The sequence below is a fragment of the Rutilus rutilus genome (assembly GCF_951802725.1).
Source record: "Rutilus rutilus genome assembly, chromosome: 10".
Classification (NCBI taxonomy): Eukaryota; Metazoa; Chordata; class Actinopteri; order Cypriniformes; family Leuciscidae; genus Rutilus; species Rutilus rutilus.
The window spans coordinates 10760072-10784382 of NC_140215.1; the positions used below are offsets into that span (position 1 = coordinate 10760072).

Genomic DNA, 24311 nt, shown 5'->3' on the forward strand with positions numbered 1-24311 from the left:
CCCGTGCTTGAACTGGTTTGAATAAGTACAGTGTTTTCTTTACTCACTATATAAAAAGGCTAATGTTTTATGTCATTGAGGAGCAGAGAAGAGTATCTTAGTCTAGCTTTTGTCGTGGAGTCATAGCCAATACTGTCTTCAAAAGCCTGTGTGTAGCACTTCATCTTTGAGATTTTGGCCAAATAGCTACAATAAACATTGTAACCTGTAAATTGATGAAAACGTAATGCAACTGCCTCAGTTGCAGCTGTTCTAATGATGATCAAAAACCTTGTAACTCCATTTGAGCTTGATTTTGGTAAAATTATATTAGTAATAATAATAATAATAATATAATGACACATGCAAGTGTCTGGCCTTATAAAGCCACAATATCCACTTTGCCAACACAGTATTTAATTATAAAAAAAAATAGTGTTTTTCCAATTTCCTGAAAAGTAGTGGCCTTGGACACACAAAGTTCTGCCTATATGACTATATATATATCTCCCTTTGGACCAGATAGTTAAGGAAATCTCCATTTCAGTTCTTAAAATCTAAAACCAAACTTTTGACTTTGACTAGTATATCTTCTCACTTTGAACTCCAGCGATTTGATTTACCTGGGTCTATGGTGATTTCATTCTTTTTTTATCATTATTTTCAACTACTGCATTATTAATCAACCCAGGGTGCATAGACACGACTGATAAATGAAAAGCATGCCATGTTTATATAACTACCACCATCATCAAAGCATTAGGCTTATTTTCCCCAAGATGCCAAACTTGTCTATCCTGAGAAAGTGTTTTTGACAAGATCAGTCCATGGTGTCTGTGCGCCCTGTGTTGCGGCTGCTCTTTCCCAAGATCTAAACAGATGCATGAGGCAGCAGGATCCCACTGCTTCCGCCTCATGGGGGACCAGCTGTCTCATGGGATCAGGAACATCTGATGATTTTGCCGTTACTATGTCGGCACAATGGGGGAGCCTAAGGTACCGTGATTGGGTCCCACCCACACACTGAGCTCTCTCTGTACCTCCTTGAGACTCCTTCATGCTGCAAGTAGGTTATATTACATGAGCAATAGAAAATAAATTCAAAACACAGCTTTTGTCAGCTTCTCTTTCCTTCTCGACTGATGATTCTGTCCCTTTGGTACACATTTGTGCAAATGAACCAAATTTGCACAGATCAGTTTACAATGTGAGATGAACTTAGTCTCTCAGAACTGTGGCTGTAGCATATAGCCAGTCAGAGCCTCCACATACATTATTGAATCTGTCATATCTTACTAATGCAATTGCTCTGGAAAAAAATATCATTATGATTCATTCTCAAAGCCTATAGCATTCCATTTATGTGCTCATGGCTATTCGTTTACTTTATGGCTGTATCTAATGTGAAAATAGATGATCGTGCACCATGCTGTTTAAAACAAAAGTTTAGCCATCATCTAAATGCTTTTTTGTGAAATGAACTGGAATAATTTCTCCATTCACAAAAACAAGACTGAGTCGGACAGATGTATTAGGGTATGAGTTTTTCAGGATCTACGCTACCAGACAGAAGTTTATACACACTTGACTGAGTTTCTAATGATCTTTGATCTGGAGGCCTATGCTTACATCCTTGAAATGTTTTGTAGACAAATATAAATTGTCCCTACATGCGCATCAACTATTATAATACATTTATTTTATTTTATTGTAGAATTTGGCACATATGTGAATTTTTAGGTCTATACACTATAGAGGGTATGCCGTGGAAATACATGCAGCAAATTTGCCTGTGAATGCTTTATATAAAAACAATATCGGTAGGTCTAAATCCCGGATGATTACTTATATCAATGTTATTGTATCATCATATCGTCCAACCCTAAAACTTGAATAGTTTTTTGTCAGTGTTTATTTAAAAATGCCCAATTATGCAGAATATAAAATGGTAAATATTTAATTGAGTTGTCAATACATTATATAGGGTATGATTTTACCCCTAAATTCAGCATATTGACAAAAATGATAACTGCAAATCCACCTTTCTCTGACTGGATTCCAGTTGTTTCTATGAATTTCAACGATCCATTTGTTCTGTTCTAGCTTTCGGCAGCCTGTAAAACATATACCTCAGATTTCTTGTTAAATCTAGTTGTACAGTCAATCGCTAAGCTCTTTCCCGTTTTAGATGTGTTTGTGTGTTTTTCGCGGCATTCACGCTGAAAACAAATGCTGCCGCTCAGTCTTTTTACCACTTAGGGGGCGTGGCCGGAGTATACCCTCTATTAACTAACTATTAACTACGACTTTTGACTCAATAAACTCCTAATTACTGGTCATTAATAGTTAGTAAGTTAGTGGTTAAGTTTAGGTATGGGGTAGGATTAGGGATGTAGAATATAGTCATGCAGAATAAGGCATTAATATGTGCTTTATAAGTACCTAACAGCCAATATTCTAGTAATATGCATGCTAATAAGTAACTAGTTAATAGTGAGAACTGGACCCTAAACTAAACTGTTACCCTATTTTGAGAGTATGCTAAGGGAAAGCTTATATAATAAATATCAAAGATTTTTGGTTTGTTTAAAATTAATCAATGTATAATTCCTATATTTACATTTGTGTAATTTCATATTTTCAATGACTTTACTGTTTCTCTAATATGTGGAAAATAGTAAAAATAAAGAACAAACTGTGTCTAAACTTCTGAATGGTAGGATATGATATACCCAAGGGTCCCAGAATGTTGAGAAGCTTAGATCTGACACATCAGAGGCCCAGAACTTCTGGAGATGGAACACGACCAGAAGCTTGACCTCAGGGTCACTGTGAAGTGATGTGATGTTATGTATAGGGATGAAGAGCTATGGGAAAGGATTATTCACTTTTGCTGAGGAGGACTGGACCGGAATGTAAACAGATGGGTCATGCAGGAGTATTGTTAGTTTGAGGAATCTGTCATTGTTTTATCTCAAGTCTCCATCATCTCTCCTCTCCACTACACACTCGCTTGCATGGAAACGCACACTCACAATGACATCCTGCCTCCATCTCTCAATGGAATCTGCCTCACAACTTCCTTCTCTGTCTTTGTTTTCGTGTCATTCAAGTACATAAAGTACACTGAAGGAAAGAAAAGGATAAGATTTGAATGCCACTGAGGATTCCAGCCACTGCTCAGTCTGATTCACTTCATAGTTTTGTGGTCCAAGTTCATGCGTAGACACAAGTGAACTGTGGGGAAGTGTTTGATGTATTGTCATGTTTTTATATCGGACACAATTGTATTAGAATGGCTAGCGGCTACTTTCATACTGTAGGTTTGGGGTCAGTAAGATTTTTGAAAGACATTTATACTTTTATTCAGGAAGAATGCACTGAATTGACCAAAAGTGACAGTATATGTTGTAACATTGTAGACATGTCTTTCAAATAAATGAATTTTTATTCGTTAAAGATTCTTGACAGAAATATATGAGTTTCCACAAAAATATTAAGCAGAAACATTGATAATGGGAAATATTTATTGAGCACCAAATCAGTATGTTAGAATGATTTCTGAAAGATCATGTGACACTGAAGAGACAGGCTGCTGAAAATTCAGCTTTACCATAACAGGAATAAATTAAGCACAGCGTCAGTTCTGACAGGTCACGTTAGTCAAGCTCGCATCAGCTGACTCTCAGCTGATCCACGTCTACCTATAGGAATACGACGCCTATCACTAAATACATATATAAGCTCCTTCAGTATTATCAGCAGCTATCGCGTTTCTCAGGAGCTAATTACCCTCCTCCATCCCCAGCTCCTCCTCTCGGCTTAGATAGATTTCAAATAGAACAGTTATTTTAAATGCAATAATATTTCACATTACTGTTTTTATTGATCAAATAAATGCAACCTTTGTGAGCATAATCATTTTTTCAAAAATCAATTTTGAACAGTAGTATAACACTGCATTTGTCTTTCTTACTAAGGAAAGCATCAATTTTGGTGTTTAACTTTTGCTTTAGCATTTCTTTTTTAAAAATTGGCCTAAATGCCATGGCAGACAGCACTAGCATGCAACTGGGCATCTTTCATTTAGCCTCTGAAAATGTATGAGGGATTTTGGTAATAAATCAGTGCTTGTCATAGAATAAATAAATGAAAAGCTTTACAGGTAAACCTAAACTGAGAGATTAATCAGGCTGTCACAGCCTTCCTTCTGGTGGTTTTTGCATGGCCAAGATAACAGCATTTAAGATTATTTTTTTATTATGTTGTTCTTCAATGAACCACCTTGAGAATTTCCTCAAAATAGGGTCATGCCTGATTTTTTTTTTTTCGATCACAATTTCCACTGACATTAAACACAATGTTTCAATTTGGCTATCAAGACCTGTAAAGGTGGTGTAAGAAATGGGTAATCTTTTGAATGTCCTGACCTATTTCAGAGCCCAAAGCACCATCAGGAACCCAGTCAGATGCTTTTCTCTTAAAGAAGAAGCCAATCGACCTCAAATTATAAAGAATCATTAGAGGTATAAAAAGAATAGTCCTGAAAGATTAAAAAATCTGTTGTCATTTAGTCAAAACAACATTGGACCCCACTGACTTTCATTGTGTGGCCAAAACATTGTGGTTAAAGCATTCTACAAAATATCTTTTTATTATACATGATGAGGGAAGTCATACAGGTCTAGAACAAAATGAGGGTGAGTAAATGATGACAGAATGATCTTCTGGATGAATGATCCCTTGTAACACATGAAAGTATGACTGATCACAAATTCTCCTCATCTTTCCCATCCTCCCTGTGGTCTCTCTTCCCATTCTCAGAGGTCAATAAAACTTCACTCTACACACAGAATTCACACACATTTGCACTGAAAGGTACGCTGGTCAGTCTATTTCCAAAATGCAAACATCCGAGCTGCCACCCTCAGCATTGACAAGACAGAGGTCTCTGCTCCCTGTCAACAGACAATACCATGAGAGCGCTGTGTACGAATGCATTCAGTAGACATTGTTACAGCTGCTTTGGACAGAGACCCCTGTGGTCAAGAGGTGACTGCCCTCTTCAGCTGTTACCAATAAAACAGGAAGTACCCGACGTGAACAAATAGCAGCTGGGAACAAGAGCTGTTTAGATTCTGCTCTGGTTTTGTTTTGGTTAGAAATATGTTCAGTGTTCACAAATACTCTGTGGTGATTATGAAACAGCATCCGGCTCAACAGATGGAAATGCATGAGCACAATGGTGGCTGCTGCTCTCATTTATTCTAATGATCTGACAGAGGCTCGCAGGATCACGGCGTCAGCTCTGAGGCGCGCTACATATTTCATATTTCGGCTCTCGTGGGACGGCTGGGGCCTTAGGAAAAGGATGCTCCAGACTGGAGATCAAAATGAAGAAAAGCAAGACTAAGCGTCTTCTTTTTTATATGATCACTCAGCGGTCGCCCAAGGTGCAGGTTTCAACTCTCTGACCTCAGAGTTTGATGAATATGGGCTGATTTCATCCTACCCACTCATGATTAATTTCCCTCTGCAATTTTCCCAGATTTAATTATTTATGCAGTCTTTGTCACTGGTGGGCTAATTTGTGACATATAGACAGTAGAAGGAGACTGCAGCAGTGAGACCCAGCGGGAAATGCCTTTTTAAAGAAAAAAATGATTTCACTTGACTTGCAGCAGGAATTCCATTGTTAGTCTTGTTACAAAATGACTGACGAAAATGTTTGTTAACAAAAGATTTTTTTTTTTTTTTGTGAAGGATAATGAGGATGAGGCAAAATGCTGTAAGATGATAAAGAAAAGTGTAAAAAGCAGGAATATTAAATTAGGAATATTATATTATTATTACATTAATGGTATTTTGTCAAATACAATAAAACAAAAAACATTGTAAAAATGAACACTGTAAATAACTATAATTTTCTTTATGAGAACTTTTTGTTTTCCAGCCAAATTAAAGACACATTTGAAACAAGATGGAAAAACAAAATTGTGAGAAGATAAAATCTAATCAAATTTATTGAGATTTATGCTTAAAAGGGTGCTCAAATTTGAAACCTGTATCAGAAAAGCTCTGTGGTTCTGTAGGTGATTGCTCTTTTTGCTTTGGAGTTTCGTAACTCGCTGAGGCATTTGGGTTCACTCAAAATGGCCTTCTTAAATCAAAGCCATCACTCACATCCACATACGCCTCTACTTTGCATGCTTTTATTCCAGTGTTGTAGTGCAACCACATTGTTAGAGCTATGCATTAGACACTGACCTGTTGCTTTATTTCTCATCCTGTTTTTCTAACCTAAAGTAAATGCGTTCAGACGGCACAGCTGTGAACCTTCAAAGGGCTCCTTATTTGCATGTTCTGGGCACACACACGCCCCTAGAAAAAAAACATGGTCTACAGAGTTGGGTGTTCACCCCCATGCTACACTGGCTCTTTTTTTCTGATGGTGAATATGGCTTTGGGAGAAAAGGCTGTGCTGGAATGTGAAGAGAGAGAGACGGCTTTGGTAGATCCAATGCTGTGGGGGTAGGAGGAGATGGTAGAGTGCGGATCTGCGCCCTCTTGTGTAAGGTTCAGCGTTCTCAGACAATGAGGCGAAGGTATTGAGAGTCATGTCACATCTTTGAGGGCGGTGGTAAATGGGGATGGGGCTGCTTGAATAGGGCACTCTTTTAAAGGACAAAACAGGGCGGTGCCTCGGGTTGCCTATTGAAGCACACAGACCTTGAAGATCCGCCAATGAGACGGATAGCCTTCGCACCTCCAGCCAGCAAGATGGGGGCGGAGCCATCTCACTTTAATCAGGGGCCTCCTTAATGAGTATGCAAATGACATTTTCCTCCCAAACCAGTGAAGTTTTGGAGGGAAGGGAGTGTGCACGCAAACTCAAGTCCTGCATTGCAAGTATAAGTGTTCAGTATTTTTTATTTGTTTTCTGGTAAAATATGTAAACATCTTAAAAAAAAAAAAAAACATTACCTCAGAACCAAAATTGTGAAAGATAAGACTTGATTTGCCACAACTTTAAAGATGTTCCTGAAGACAAGTCTTAATATCTTTTTCAAGTAAATTGATCTTAATTTTGATCCTAAATTTTTACACACAAGAATGATTTTATTTTTTTTATTTATTTTTTTTTGGTTGAAATGTAAAAGAAATGGCACATTTATGTTTGACATACAAAAGCAACTTTGTTTTATCTGTTAATTTGTCCTCTTTTTTTAAATTTAGTGGATGCTTAAGAAGGTGCTTTAGTTTCACATACTGTATAAGACTATTGTTGGAAAACAGATGACAAGTATTAAATTCAAAACTATGTCTGCTGGAGAGAAAAAAAAGACAAATTCAAATACATATAGGTTACATGAAATCATAAAGTGTTCACAGTGTCCAGGGGCCTCATTTATAAAACTTTGCGTAGGATTTGCGTCAGAAGTGGCGTACGGATGAAACATAGGACGTGCGTATGCAGAAATATTCTGATTTATAAAACCGTGCGCACGCACATCCTACGCAGTTTTCCCTTAATAAATCACAATCAATTCCAAATGTAGCGCAGCTTTTGCGGCTTCATGTCACGCCCGTAGTTGCCCATAAATAGTCCGTGAAACGCCCACAAGTTAATATTCATCATTTGCCGCATCTTCTAAGAGCGCAAGATCAGCCATTGTGCGTCATTACGCATTGTGATGGCATCATGGCATTTTATTACCATCCATTTGATTGCATCTGACAAGCTACAGATGTGTTATGAGGATGAATTGCATAACATGCCAATATTATTGCAGAACATATTTCATACATACTTTTCTTTTTGCAAATATGTGTTAATTTGCATTTCTGTTGTAATCTTCGTTTGATTTTGTTTGTTTTACACTGCAGATCGATCAAACGGGTGTTCGTGTGGGCTGTTAATTGTAAGACTTGCTTTGTGAAGTCTTCATGTTATTTATGAGAGGCAGTATTGCCATTTCTTTTACACAACGGTCTACAGTTTCACACACTTTCACGTGTTTCTTCCATCTGCCGACGGTGTCTCCATTTCTCATTTCACCCGTTTTTGTGCGTACACCTGGGTCAGAGTTTGCGTGAAGGACCGCACATTTTCCCGTCAAGTTTGCTTTTTATAAATACCAATTATTGCGTAGAGAGCGGCGTACGCCTTCTTTTGTGCGTACGCAACGTTTATAAATGAGGCCCCAGGCCTGTACTTTAAAAGCCAGGAAGGTTTGAGTTTAGTTTGAGTCTTTTGCTTTAAAATGAGCTTCAATTTGTTCATAATGATGTGTAAATGTTTAAATTATTCATATTTTTCATATGATATAATTCATTAACAAAACAAATCTTCTGTTTTTATTATACATGGATTTTTTATGACCTTGTACGATTAAGTGAGATATATTTGAGGAATATTTTGTAAATATTCATTTGTCACCATGTTATGGGAAGATTCATTTTAAATTGACTACAGGAAAATGTGTCTTCATAATGATTAACAAGTGCTTGAAGCTTCCCTGAGGACAGGTGCAGTGTCCTATGATATGCTTTTCATTTGTAACACTTGTAATGTGCCACCAAGACAATAGCCCTTATCAACGGAAGCACACAGCCTGCAAACTGGGTAATTCTCCGCCATCCTGCCCTATCTTGTGCTCGTATATTAGCATTTCCTCAATACTTGAAGTGGATGGAATGCATCTTCTTGCCCACCGTTTGTTTCTGTGCCTCGCTAATTTATGTATAAATAATCCCAACTATTTTATTCCTCCATGAAAAATTCATGCTAGTATTTCATGAGGATGCCAGGGGCAGGGTGCTTGGTGCCGCCACCATTATTAGAACAGATGAAGTTTGAGTAATTATGCCACAAATATTGGAGCCAAGTGTGAATTCCGAGCTAGTGCACATACATGGTGCGGTGTCCTCATTAGACTAGTGAGATACAATTGCAGAGCCACATTAGACTGCACACTCCAAGCACACATGCTTCACTGTGATTCTCTCTTTGACAGCTTTGTAAGCTAAACGGATGCTCATCTGTGATCTCGGCATCTTTTATACCCTTTAGGGAGTTTTACAGCTATTCTAAATGAAGAAAAGTGCAATTTGGACTACTTTATAGTGCATCGTTTGTTATTCAAGCATCATAGAGATGTGAAACTGTCATTTATCTTTCTTAGCTTATGTCTCTATTTTACTCAAACTGCTCAAGTTTGAGAGTAGTGTAAGCTACTATATGAGTCTATTTTTCACTGGCAGTACCAGTTGTTTTTAGTTTAAAAGTGATTTATTGTAGCTGTTTTATTATTTATTTAACTGACTTTTTTTCAGGTTGAAATGAAACAAAATGATATACTTCTTTAATAATAATATCACATTATATTATTAGTATTACCATTTTTTAATTTACAAAGTGAATTATTGTAACAATTATTATTTTATTAAATTTTTTTAATGAAATCCAGTATAAGAATAATACCTCATTTCTGTTTGGTGTTTATGACCCATGCCGTATCCAGTTATGGGGATATAAGACAAAAAATATTGGAAATCTCTGGCTTAATTAACAAACAAATGCGTCATTGCCTCTGCTTGCTTTTAATCTATATATTACCTCATCCTCTTTGGCATAACGCTTGTCAAAGGTAATTTATCATTCAAAGGTTCAAACCTCCCACCAGTGAAAAGCTCTCCCAACACCATCCGCCACTGCCTGGTGGATACTGACCCCCCCAATGGTGGCAGGGTTTCCAGCTTCACATTGAAGCCTTCGCCAAACATGGCATACAGTGTGCTTTTCACAGCCTGCCTCTTCAGAATGGTCTTTGGGAATAGCATTGGAGGGCTGGCATTGTTCCAATGTGGTGTGAAGAGAGGGACTGCCGTGGCTAAGGTCAGGGTTAAGCTGACGGATTCTTCCAGAAAACAGGGGCTCACAGACAAGATGTTAATGACCTGAACGATGACTCACCACTTAGGCATCCATCACAAACATGCCTCAGTCCTGAAACACATGAATGCAAACACAAACAAAAGAGCACCAGATCTGTGTGGCATTGTGTCGTACCTGACAGATTTGATGTTGTTAACTACTTTGACCACCAAGGAGGTAGCTAAATGTTTATATCCTAATCATTGAAAATTTGGGAATTTTCTCAGTATTAAATGGTTAGTTCACCCAAATGTGGAAATTCTAACCTTATTTACTCACCCTTGTAGTTTCAAGCCCTTATGACTTTCTATGGGTTTGAAAAAAGTATTCTAGCAAATTGGTTAATGAGCTTTTTTTCTATATGTTGTAAGTAAATGGAAAAGGGTGCTGCTGGCGTACTAAAAAAAAAATCATTCACATACTGTATACTCAGATATGGTGCTTCAAGACATGCCATTAATTAATACACTATTAATACACTAAACCAATTACCATCAGTAATTACAATCTGCTTACATTGAAGGGTTTCTTATGTTTGACTATGTTCTCTATTACAGTTATTGAATGTGTTTGGTTTGTAGCCTTTAAAAGAAGTTTGCCATTTTAATTAGCCAAAGTGTCTCCTATTCAGATCAGAAATACAAATGACATTTGAGATCTATGGTGTGGGGCAAAGTCTTTTTGAATTTTCATGTTTGATTTTCTTGTAGATTGATGTGTTTTTCTTTGTCCAGTAACATTGGTCGGTAAGTTAATCAAAAATTTCCTTTCCATTCAGCCTGATGAACATTCATCCATTACTGGCTATAGTTACTTTTTTTAATTGGCTTGTGTGAAAAATTAACCTAGAATATCTTGAATCTCTCTCAAGCACACTAACTTTGTCTCTGGAAACGTTCCTGAATTTAAGTAATCAAGTCAACCTACTTATTTTGCCATCTAGTCTTCCTTAGGTACACTGTCAGAAATAGGGGTACAGTAGGAGTCCATTTCTGTCCCCCAAGGTACAATCTACACTAAGGTACCCCATAGGGCTTATTATTGGACCTCAAGGTACATATATGTACCTTTTTGAGGGTCAAAAAGCATTAAAAGGTGCATATATGTACCGTTTCTTTTAAAGGTTAAGGGACAATATTATACCCTTGAGGGTACAGCCCCACTGACAAGCCATTGTACTGTATTCAAATATTCTGTCCTTGAATTATGATTCAGTCGATTCAGTCCCATCAGTCAGGGTTCACTTGAGCCACACCATTTATCTTCTTATCCACACTGAAGGGTTTCTTGTGGTTAGTGTTTCCTTCGAACCCTTAGTGCCATACAAACTAATGGACTATATTTAGAGTTTCAGTCAAGATCTGAAACCCATGGGATCTCAAGCTGAGAGATGAAGGTTGTGGCTTTGTGCTTATAACCGAGTAATTTGTAAAAGTATGTGTGTTTTTGTGAATATGCCCACCTTAAGACAGCAGGATTGCAGTTTTTAAGTGCTGCCTCTATTGTTGTTGGCTGGACACGCAGCTCTAAAGGGGCATAATTGGACAGAAGAAAATGGAGTGGCTTGCGCTGGTGAAAAAAAGAGAAGACGATGAGATCTCTGTGCTTGAACGAGACTAGGGGATGGTATTTACATGCAAATTGCATCTAGTCTTCCAACTGTCTAGTTACCTTACCCTTTTAAGCCGCTGGCCCACTTATCATGCTGTTTACACAATAAACACCACAATAAGGTTAATGTCTTTTGATGCATCTGGCTACATGCAATATTATCATCAACAGTTGCGTAACCTGCTTTATTGCAAACAGCTGCCAGGCAACTGCTAATCACAGCAAGTCACTTTTTTGGGGTTTATTTTGGTTTCCTAGGCAACGGAATGGGGCCCAGACGAAGACACCAGGAGGTCCTGTCAAAGCAAAGGGAAGACGGAGGTAACTTTAAACCCCCAGGTTCTCTGTTGAATAGGCACATTTCTTACAAAATGCTGACAGCCTATTGGCCAGAGAGGTCGGGCATTGTTGGGGTTTGTGGGAGGTCAATATGTTGAGCTTACTTATTCAGTATTTTTAAAGCCCAAAGGTCAGTATTTTCTTTTTTGAGCTTATCATTCGCTGAATGTGAAAGGCAAAATGAAAAACCCACTAGCAGATTAAAACGTTGCAGGAAAAAGTGTTTTTGCAATTATTAAAGTATTGCAAGAAAAAGCTTAGCTCTTTAGAATGACTGTAAAGAACCGGTTCTCACCGCCACTCTTAACCAAATCGAAAACTAGTTTATTTCAAGAATTTGAGCATGCTGAATGAAACCGACCTAGCCTTTTTGGAATATGGAGTTTGCTGTAATTATTTAATTTCCCAGAATGAGATGAGAGGTGTGAGTTCTCATCTCAAATAGACGGCATAAACAACAGTCCCTTAACTTTTAATTAAAGCCACGTGGCTTTATGGCTCAGTGACGTTGGAGTGCTTATCATATCCCATCCTGTTTGAAATATTGTCACTTTTACAGTTAACTGCACAAGAAGGTTGATGCCGTGACTCGCCGATCCATTGTTAGATTGGATTATTTATGGATTGTAGTACAAATGAAAGCTGAAGTAATCACACTCCTTGGTGAAGAATAAGTGTTCTCACAGGAAATATGGCATAATAATAATGGCATATTAGCATCCTTTGTCATAACATTATAAATTAATGATAATAATTTCTATTATAATATTGAAGCGGATATGATTGAGCAAGAACCCTGCAAAAAATTCCCACTGGGTGAACTGATTTTTTTTCAGTTTGCACTACAGTTCAAAAGCTTGGCTTCAGTAAGATAGGAAGATACATTTTTATTCAGCAATAACGCATTACATAGATCAAAAGTGGCAGTAAAGACACTTACATAGTAATAAAAACGTACTATTTCAAAAATGTAAAACTCTATTCTTTTCAACTCTATTCGTCAAAGAATCCTGAAAATATATACTATGTATATATATATATAATAAATTCTTATGATGACTTCCACAAAAATATTTAGCAGCAGAACTCTTTTCAATGTTGATAATAAGAGATGTTTCTTGAGCACCAAATCAGCATATTAGAAAAATTATTTCTGAAGGATGTGACACTGAAGATTTCCATCACAGGAATAAATTACATTTTAAAATATTTATAAATAGAAAACTATTATTTAATGGGACTGTCAAAAGTTATTTTCACAATATTGTTGAATTAAACATGTAACATAGTTTAACTGTTTTCGTATTGCTGTTTCCATACGTTTTCAATTACATATTTAAAATTGTATGCATTACAATAGTAATTTGAACATGTATCTCCTCTTGCAGGTGGAGTGTCAAAACTACATCCGTGTGTTGCTTGTCAACAAGACCGAGGTGATCACCTGCGGTACCAATGCCTTCCAGCCCCTTTGTATCACCAGAGAGGTGAGCATCTATCAGTTAAATGGGCTGCCTCAACTGGAGATTTTATTAAAGTGCGTGACGTGTGTGTGATCCATGCCGTATTCTTCTCTTAGGCAGGGAACATGAGCAGAGTGTTGGAGAGGGTGAATGGAGTGGCCCGTTGCCCCTACGACCCTCGTCATAATTCGACGGCTGTGGTCACCGAAAGCGGAGAGCTGTACGCCGCCACGGTCATTGATTTCTCTGGCCGGGACCCTGTCATCTACCGCAGCCTGGGAGGAATGCCGCCTCTGCGGACCGCCCAGTACAACTCCAAATGGCTTAATGGTACATTAATCTCATCATTTTATGTCTGAAAGTCTCATATTCCAGTGATCGTCTGGAAAGTTTCAACATTTCTGTTGCTGCCCTTCCTTTTTTCTGTCCTACTAATATGCAGCCAAATTGCCAAATGGTGTTCTTCAAATGACAAGCGACGAGGCTTTATTCAATTGCTATAGCATTCCCCATAAGAAAGAAAAATCAAAGAATCCTTTGAAAAAAAGTTGTTTTCACTAGACAACAACGAGATTAAATGGAAAACAAACCGTGCTTTTTGCTGAAGTCTCCTGCTTTTCAGATTTATTTCTTTAAAAAAAAAAAAACTCACATGCTCCATCTCCTCTTTTTAGTATAGATATCAAAATGTTCCCCAAGTAATCAGATTTGCCAAGAGAACAAAGTGATCAAAAGAGAAGCAGAGGTTAGATTTAAATTTAATCTCAAACATTTTTCATCAAACATGTTATTTTAGTATTATTGATATACTATTATAGTTTTATTAATACTTTGAATTAGATTCTATTTTATATTTTCTGTTTTCACTTTAATCCTAAAGTTTTTGTTGTGTTTTTGTCATTTTTATTCTTATTCTTATTGAGTATGTTTATATATTATTTATTATTTGAAATGTAGTCTTGGCAACTAGCTGAAATAAAAATAAAATAGAAATAAATAAAAAAAATAAAATGTGATTTTTTTTTATTTGATTTTAGTTAACATTTTATTTCAAGTAACAAAATATTTTAGTTTTAGTTAATGATAATAACCCTGATCCATGTTTGATCTGACCTAAGTGCGCATGACAAGTATGATACCTAGGTTGTTCTTCAACAAAAAGCGAGTAAAGCAAAGCTACACTCTCACAGTTTCATCGTTTGTGTCTAAGGTAGATTTTTTAGAGCAGCCCTGGCCTGTCAAGGGGAGGAACCAGTCAAACATGGAGATGAACAAAACTCAGCACACTTCCTGCAAAAAGTCAAAAGGTGTCAATAATCTCCCAGCTGCTGACACTGTGCCTTTTCCCACAGAAAATTCATCCAACACCAGTCAAAAAAGAATAAGCAGAAAGTTGTGATGAGAGCTGTGAGTCATACAGTGAGACCTCACCGAGGATGTGTCAGAGAGCAGTTGAGGTGAAAGGAGAAGGACATAGACAAGGGATGGAAAGTTAGAGATGGTGGTGAACGAATAGAATTGGGTGGAACAGATGCCTTTGTTCAGGCATCCTGCAGTGTAATTATTCCTCATGGCCGAGAGAGGGTGAAATTGCAGCTAAACGCTTCACGTCACCCAGTCGGCCTGTAGTTCCATTGTAGGCTCATTTTAGGAGAGAGAAAGACAAAAAGTGAGATTATTGAAGCATACACATTTACCTGCAGTCTAAGGACACACATATTGACCATATTTGAATAAAATCAGCACAAGAAAGTTTGAAATCAATGTGAATTGCTATTTTACTTCTAGAATATCACATAATTCAAAGCGAAACAGTATATATAACATGTAATAAATGACTTTTATTCATTTTGAATCGGTTGAATTGTGAAAAGGGAGTTAGCGCTTGCATGAGTTGTGAGTTTGTCCTATTTTGTAAGTGTTGTAGCTAAAGTAGCTATTTGGCTTATATTTAATGTCCGTTAATAGTTTGCACAACTCTCTTCAAATATATTTTTTTCCAGCACAGCCAAAGGAAAACCGCTAACCTTTCAATCATGTGTGTTAGCTGGATGCAGGGTGTGTTCACACTTGTAGTTCGGTTTGCATGGTTCGTTTGGTCGGGACCAAAAAAATAACATTTAGTCCTAGTCCTCTTAGCTTTCACATTGACATGTTAACACCGAACCTAAAGGCATAGGGATATATGGTCACAATCTGATTGGTAGGCTTTTATTATGTATATTTCGCATATGAACTTAATAACATCCAAAACAATGCTATGCTAGGATAAATGCGCTCGTTGTATGTGCGTAGCCTAAATATGATGGTATTTTGACCAGCTGAGAACTCGTGAAAAGCTTATAAAATGTGTAAAGGAGTCAAAAAAGCAGCAGGAATCCCTCCGTCACACACACAAACGAAGATCTACAGTACTGCGAGGAGACGTCTTTTTAGGGTCGCATCCTGTGACATCATGTGCCGTTTTTGGTTTGTTTGGTCCGTGTTGTGTTCATATTTCATTCGAACCGCACCAGAGTTCATTTGGAAGCGGACCCATGTTTTAAGCGGTCTCGGTCTCGGTTTCTTGCACATCAGGGTTCAGATGGCAGCGTTCACACGTGTTCAAATGAATCGCACTAACAGAGCAATCGCACCAGGGTTCATTTTAATCGAACCAAACATGCCAAGTGTGAACACACCCTAAATGGAGATGAAGTGTGAATTAAAAACTTGTTTCTCAACTGAGGCTCAGTGAAGAACAGCATGAACCTCAAGTGTCCACAATCGAATCCATCCGGACTGTTATTGTACCAGTCGTGCCAGGTGCTGACTGAATGTTTTTTTAACACTGAGCCCGTGTGGGGTCTGACCTGAAGTGAGATGTGATATTGTTATAGCACAGCTCTGATTCAATGAGAAATATCATCATCGCCAATAGCGTGGCTATTAGAACATGCCTCTCTCCTCTGGAGCTTATTGGGCCTCGTAATTCACTTCCCAGCTTAGTGTTTTCTCCTGACTGCGGCCTACAGATAAACACACACACACATACAGGGACCCCTGATGGAGTGGCGGTGTGGAAATGAGGCAGTATTTACGTTCAGCATGGAAGAAGGAAAATACAGTTTGTCATGTTCAGTCCCACACAAATCAGCACACTCACTCCCTGCCCATTCCAGCTTAGCAAAATGACTTGATTAATTCATGCAGTCTCTGAGAAGTAATTGTTGTAGTTCCTGAATGCATCAGTATTGGTTTTCACTGTTTCTCTCTAGCCACTTTCTTCACCCTGATCGGTGTGGAAATGTTGTTATGATGTACTGAAAGCTGAAGAATTCTTTGTTTGATTACATTAACAACAATGCTCTCTGAATACATCTGGACAGAGAATTTCATAATTTTTTAAAGTTCACCCCTTACAATATGTACCATGGTACAGTTAGGCATTAAAGGGCAACGGCATGGAACTTATGAACTACACTTACCGTGTAATATGATACATATTCATATTCTAGTGTGTTTGCATGGTACCAGGTGCTTCAAATACATGTCCAAAAAAGCATTAGACTTCTGTGGTACATGTTCAGAAAGATATAGCATTACCCTTTCCCTGATTACCATATCCAAAATTATTGTTGGTACTTTTTGTTAGTGAAAATTCATCAGTCATCATTTATTCACTCAAAATACTGGGATGGCATCTGACATCAATACCATGGTATTTGATGTATACAGCATCGTTCAAAATCTCTAATGCTCACCAAGACTGGATTTGTTTGATTTAATAATACAGTAAAACGGTAATAATCATTCTAATATGCTGATTTGGTACTCAAGAAAAATGTATTATTATCAATGTTGAAAACGGTTGTGTTGCTTAATATTTTTGTGGAATCCGTGATACATTTTTTAGGATTCTTTGATAATTTGAAAATTCAAAAGAACAGCATTTATTTTAAAATAGAATTTATTGTCACAGTTTGACCAATTTAATGTATCCTTGCTGAACAAAAGTGTTAATTTCTTAACTTTAAAAAAAAAATCTTACTGACCCCAAACTTTTGAATGGTAGTGTAGCATAGTATATATTTAATATTTATACAACTGTATTCACATAGTGCTTACTTAAATGTATTTATTTATTTTTTTTGCAGTGAAGAAAAATTGTTCTTGCCGTTTCCCACACAAAACTTTAGTAGTATGTATGAATGCATTGAACATTGCACAAAGTCATTTGGTTTGCGTTAATGGTGCTTTTTGTGATTTTTGGACCAGCATATGATACAATGCACAAGGTCCAGTCCAGTTTCAAACATATAATTCTGTCGCAGTCAGTTTATGCAGATAGAGCAGTATAATTTTTATTTTATTTTATCCATGCTGAATTTTCTCCAAGCTGTTTCTGGATGAAACAGTGAGATTTGGTATTTATTGTGTTTAAAATTGAATCAAAAACAGTTATGGCTATTGATGCCTCTCCTGGGATTCACAGCATAACAGTAATCTAATTTTCGTAAAACGCCGCGATGGCCCCAGCAGTTATTATAGCCAAGCCTATTTACAGGTGAATATCTACGGCATGCATTACTGGATGGGCTGGGGAATAAACAGGCCTTAGGGGTAAGACATTATTCAGTGTATGTGATATTAACTCTGACTAATGCAATCCAGACCAGTGCCACTTGGACCGACGGGACAGCTTTGTGTATTCAGAATCATTTTTGCATGTCACATGCACACAGTTTTCTGCTCCAGTCCAAGGCAGGCCTGAGCAGATATTCAGAAAGAGTGGAAGTAAGAAATTCAATGAAAAGGGATGCAGGCCAGTTTGCTGTGGAAGTAAATTATTGTTTTGGCATTAAATCCACTCAATGCTGCATTGCTGAGAGTCCTGCCATTTGAAATGCTTGTTTTACCCAAAAGGTCTTTAGCAACGCTTTGTTTTCCTTCTCCCTCAGAGCCTCACTTCATCTCGGCTTACGACGTGGGTCTTTTCACCTTCTTCTTCTTGAGGGAAAACGCAGTGGAGCACGACTGCGGTAAGACGGTGTATTCAAGAGTGGCACGGGTGTGTAAGAACGACATAGGAGGCCGCTTCTTGCTGGAGGACACGTGGACCACCTTTACGAAAGCCAGACTAAACTGTTCACGGTCGGGAGAGATCCCATTCTACTACAATGAGCTACAGAGCACCTTCTACCTGCCTGAACAGGACCTTATCTATGGCATCTTCACCACCAATGTGTAAGTTTAGTCATCTAACAGCATCATTTTGTGTAGTTGTTTGAGTGACATGTAGTACTTTTATAGTACTTACATGCTTTACTCCATCTAATTTTAACTTAAAAAACAATATGTTTAGATATGTATATAATAAATATGAGAAATAATTATTTGTTCACACTTCAGATTAGGGTCAAATTCTCACTGTTCGCTAACTATTAATTATGACTTTTGCTTCAATAAACACCTAATTACTGCTTATTAATAGTTAGTAAGGTAGTGGTTAAGTTTAGGTATTGGGTAGAATTAAGAGATGTAGAATATGGTCATGCAGAATAAGGCATTAATATGTGCTTTATAAGTAATAAACAACCAATATCCTAGTAACATGCATGCTAATAAGCAACTAGTTAATAGTGAGAATTAGACCCTAAACTAAAGTGTTACCAGTTATTTACATTGTGTATAGTTTTATATATTTTATGTTTAAATTTAGTAAAGTTTATAAGGATATTTATTCTGGAAGATAAAATTATATATTTAATATATATATATTTAATAGGTATATATTTAACCTAAAATCTCGAAGGACGTATAATTATATATACACACTTAAGAACTAAACGTGACAAACTCGTGCTTTGTTAACCCTAATAGCTGTGAATGTCTTTTGTCAAAATGAACAATTTGGATTACACCTGAATTTAAGAAACATGTGCAACGAGTCTGTTTCAATTTATTCAAGAAATGTGAGAAGGCCTTAGAGAGTAGTATATGAATGTGTTGCATCTCTTTTACAGTTTGGACAGAAAATAAATTAGCACTAAATTAACAAGCATATTTTTGCCCTTAATTGCAAGTCACATTGCTAACAAAGTATTTGTTAAAAATATGAATTTAATATGATATGAAAGCTAGTAGGTAATAATGGTGAAAGCCGCAGCTGTCACAGACTTTCTTAATTAATATTTTAATGAAATATTCTGACTGTCATCAATCACTTCTTTCTCTTCATATCCATATCTTGCTGTGTTCAATATTTTATACTGCATACTTCACATTACACACTGTTAATTGCATTTTATGTAATGTAGCATTTGATTTATAATCAAACATCTTTTCTCTCGAATTTAGTATTGCAGCACTTTTGGACACAATTGTCCATTCCTTTCAATTAAAACATCTTGTAAAAATACATAAATGTAAAGTAGAATTTTTTTTTAAGCAATACCAGAACATACTGGATCCTATTTTAACGATCTAAGCGCATGGTCTAAAGCGCACGGTGCAAGTTCACTTAGGGTGTGTCCGAATCCTGTCTGTTGGTTGTCAACCAAAAAGTTTTATCTACTACCTTTTAACACTACTGGACTGTATACTACCTTTCAAATATACAGCAAGTAGTGTAGTTTCAATACTGCCTCACTTGCTCTCCTTCCCTATATTTCATACTATCTCTCTCTCTCTCTCGTTTTCACTCATTTTATCAGTTTCTCTTTTGTCTCTTTTCCTGTCCCCTTTCGCTCACTGCCCCAGTAGGAACAGAATATGGTAATGCAATCAGAACAACAGAGTCTCCATCTGTCTGTGGTAAATTGAACACCTTAAGCAATGCTCCTTGGGGTTTGGGGCTGCAAAACAGGGAGGACGGGCATGGGAGGAGTTCAGTGAGACAGAACGCAAGAGAGCAGCCAAAAATGTCTGAAAGTGTTGGTAGTAGTTTGTCCCGAGGTATTGGCAGCCTTTCATTGAGTTGGCTGAAGGTGTCAAAGCAGTATATGTCATCACACTGAGCTTATAGACAGTAACGGCTATCTAATATGTATTAGATGTATTGTGAAAAGCTACTTAGGTAATGAACTTTATTAAATTTTTTTATGGATGTTATATACAGGCCTTTTCTATTCTTTCCCTGTTTTATTTTTTTTATTTAATTTTTTTTATCTTTGCATCAAAGCTTTTCGCAATGTTTGGCTCAGATTCCTCAGCTGTTTCATGATTATTATTGTTCATAAATTTAACTTGACCATCGGTATGTTTTATTAAATTGCTGTTGCTGCATTTTATAAAAGCAATAAGTCAGGAGAGGTTGCACTTTGCAAAGATTTTACTTCGGGTTTCTAAAAGGGTTTTCTGTAATGGCCTTAACTGCTAAAATCACTGTTTCTCTTTCTCTTATTGCCTTTATAAAACCTCTTACATGGCTTGATTCTGATTGGTCAATCAGAGCAAATTTTTTGTATGATAATTTTATTGGATAATTGGCAAATGATTCCCTATAAAGCTATGTTAATTTCATGTCTCCGGTATCACTCAGCGTCTCTTTGTTCTCATCTAATTAAATTTAGGATTCATTTATTAACTCTTGATGACCCTTCCTGGGTTTATTTGGCGATATGACTGGCTAACTGGACATTTTCCTTTATTTAGCCACTCCTGACCTATCGTACATTTTGGTATGAGGAAGGAGGAGGAAATGTTTATAGAGAGCTAATATTGTAGAAATATTTTAAATAGGATTCTTTTTTTGATTAACCTTTTGAAGGAATAGCAATCACCCTCATTTCTGTCACTGACCCGCAGGTTAACAGGGTGGAACAAACCTATTGGCACTTAGTATGATGACAGACAACCTCTCTGGAAAACAGATCCGCAGGTGTGAATGAATACGTCTATCGTGAATACACACACTTTCATGCCTGAATTACAACAAATGCCAAATAACAACCAAGTGCATCTCTTCGCACACTGTGATGCGGTATGACAAAATCCACCTTGAAATGAGTTTTTTATACCCCATAGCAGGAATCTTTGCTTCGTGTTTATTCCTTGCCTATGTATTTCATGTAGATTGTATGAAGGTTGTATTGTTGCTTTTCATCTTTCTGAAACTGAAGATGATGTGCTATAACTTGTCAAATTAGTACACCAAACAGCGTACTGTAAATATGAATACTGTGTAAGAAACTTTCATTTAAATATTGATTATAAATATAAATATTTAATATAATAACAATATTTAATATACATATTTATTACATTTAAATATAAAAGCTCTATAGAAGATGCAGAAGGTGTATACAAAAGTTAAACTTGTTTGCATTTACAATATATTTTGTTGCAATACGTTAATAAATAATAAATTAAGGACACGGATGAATGAACTATGAAATTATTTTATTTTGATAATTAATATTCTTTTTATGCTTGAGTGCACATTTTTACAAGAGCAGATATTGTTATGCTGTAAAAATATTTATGAATAATCTTGCCTCAGTCCTGGCTGTGGAATGTTGCTGAGTTGGCTCTTTGTTTTTTTGCTGCGATGCAAGTATTCACTGAAGTTGAAACACGGAAGTATTTTTCTACACTGATGTATCTTTCTATTTTTTTTTTTTTCCTTTTTCCCTTGAGTACTGTCCTACTTTAGGTCAAAATGAACTTTATGGACCTCTTGGGTGACCTCAAATGACCCTGTGCTTTTTGACATCTTGTCTATTCTGTCACCATAACTCAACATGACTTCATCTAAATAAGCATGTGATCTATTGTACGTGTCGCTTGGAAAGCTCAGAAGTCATCTGCTCTCACAGTGAGAAGACTTCATTCCCATATGCTGCGTGTTATACCAAGCGTGTCGTGGGATTTGCTAGAGTAGGTGACTTTCCAAAGGGTTATAGGACCAAACTCTGTACTTTACTTTTTACAAAACTCAAGAGCTTTTAAAACTGCACCATCATATGTGTGAAAGTCACATCTGCACAAGCATAAATGCAATAAAATGCCACGGTGACTTAGCATAGGCATGCATTATTTGACCAGACAGTGCATAAATGCATTTTTATGTTTGTACAGCATGTACTTGTGTATGTGTGTGTGTGTGTGTGTACATACTATAAACCTTGCTCGGATATGTCAGAATAGTGAAGAAAAGACTATCGCAACTTCCGTTTCATGCCAACTTTAAAATCAGGAATTGGAATTTAAATTGAAATTTCAATTAATTTCTGAATGATGCACTTGACGTCACACCCTTTTTTATTGTGAAAGTCATGAATAATGACAGTATAGAGCTGTTCACACCAAGAAACAATAACTATAAAGATAGCTATATTGATAACTATATTAGCGTCCACACAGACATTCTGCTGCAGTTATGTTGTCTGCCAGTATTTTTATCGTTCATCAACTGGAAAAGGAATTAGAATAGTTATTAACTAGAACTTTGTATTTATAGTTACCATTATAGTTATCGTCCTTGGTGTGAACAGGCCTATATATCTTCGTAAACTATAGTGACTGAATATGAAAGCGTATAAGCAACTGGTTCTAAGACCTTTAGAAGACATATTGCACTGTATGATGTGGCAGAAATTTTAATGGTGTCAATTTGGTTATAGAATATGGTGTTCCTTTTATTTATAACTAAGTTGTGTGTAAATGTAACTGTATTTAGAAGTCTAAAAAATACTAGCAAGTGTATTTCTGCTGCTGTGAAGCCGCAGCCACTTATATAGGCAGTCGGCAGGGAAGCAGCTCACTAGCTTTTCCCTTTCTCTATAAAAGTAAAATCTCAAAAAAAAGAAAAAAGCCTGTAGTGTCTCATAACAAAGTTTCAGAGACTTCCTTTTGAATGTAAGAGTGAAAGAAAAAAAATTGCTTGAGATAATTGGCTGTCCTGTCAGAGCCTGCTCTGTCCTCGCAGCCTAAGGCTGACCGGTTTAGAGCCAATGTTTCATCGGCGCAACAGCCTTTTGAGCTGCACTTCCAAGAGACTCTCACTTTACCTCGCTAATTTTCCATGTTGAACCCCCTCATATGTAGTCCCCAGAGTCCATAAGTCCATGCCTCACCATGCCACATAACAAGAGCCCAAGCCAGACACCAGCGTCTGGCAGGCCGAGTCCCCTCCTGGAGCTCTGCCTCTGGACCCATCTGTCTGTGGCTCCGGCATTACCGTCACAGTTATTGCTGCTCATTTATGTGCGGTCTCAACAGCACAAAATAATGAGTATGGTACTAACAAGAGTAACTTTCCAGTTTTAGTCATCTTCTCAGTTGACATCAAAAGACACCATGCTACTTTCCTTGTATGTGTGTAACACTTGTATGTGTGTTACTTCCTAACATCTACTGTAAATAGACATGAGATCTACTGTACCCTTCATAGTCAGAAGACTTTGACTTCCAAAGCTGAAGGCTATACAGAGCATGTCATGTGTAGGTGACCTTTAACACCTGCTGCTTATCATACTTATAATGTCATAAGTATAAGCAGTAAAGCAGCATATATTTAGTTCAAAACGAACTTTTTTTCAGCAATAAATGAAATTGAATATGGCTCTGGTCACTTGGGGTCCTTTCTGGTCCTTTCTTTGTCACTTCAACAGCTTCTGAAACTGCACTGTCATCTGTCCAAAATTGAGTGAGTCTGGGAACAAGAATAACCACTCAATCCATCCACTGCAGAGCTCATCTCTGCTCCTGACAGCTTACTGGAGTCTCTGGGCCACCTGCCACTCAAATCAAGGGAGTTAATTAAGTCACGATGCATTTAAGAATATTTCATGCCAGAAGAAGCTGGCAAGATCCTCATGGGATCAGATTATGAACTTTTATGTTTGTCTCAAGATTCTAGATTGTATAACTTTTTGAAGCCCAAAACCAACAATACCATGTTGGTAAGGTACATGGTGTGTAGAGGTCCATCAGCTGTATGCTGTGTGTGGGAAACCTCAGACACAAAAATGAAAATACGTTCCATCATATTATTTTAG

At 37.1% G+C, this 24311-nt stretch overlaps 1 protein-coding gene across 4 annotated transcripts in view; it reads left to right on the plus strand.

The window, feature by feature from the left end:
• sema5ba (sema domain, seven thrombospondin repeats (type 1 and type 1-like), transmembrane domain (TM) and short cytoplasmic domain, (semaphorin) 5Ba) overlaps positions 1-24311 on the plus strand; it is a 136092-nt gene that overhangs the window by 76326 nt on the left and 35455 nt on the right. For all 4 annotated transcript variants that reach the window (XM_084421704.1, XM_084421703.1, XM_084421706.1 and 1 more), the window contains 4 exons: positions 11786-11848; positions 13255-13353; positions 13446-13659; positions 18270-18555. In XM_084421704.1, coding sequence (XP_084277830.1) covers positions 11786-11848; positions 13255-13353; positions 13446-13659; positions 18270-18555 — 662 coding nt within the window. The remainder of the gene's footprint in view (positions 1-11785; positions 11849-13254; positions 13354-13445; positions 13660-18269; positions 18556-24311) is intronic.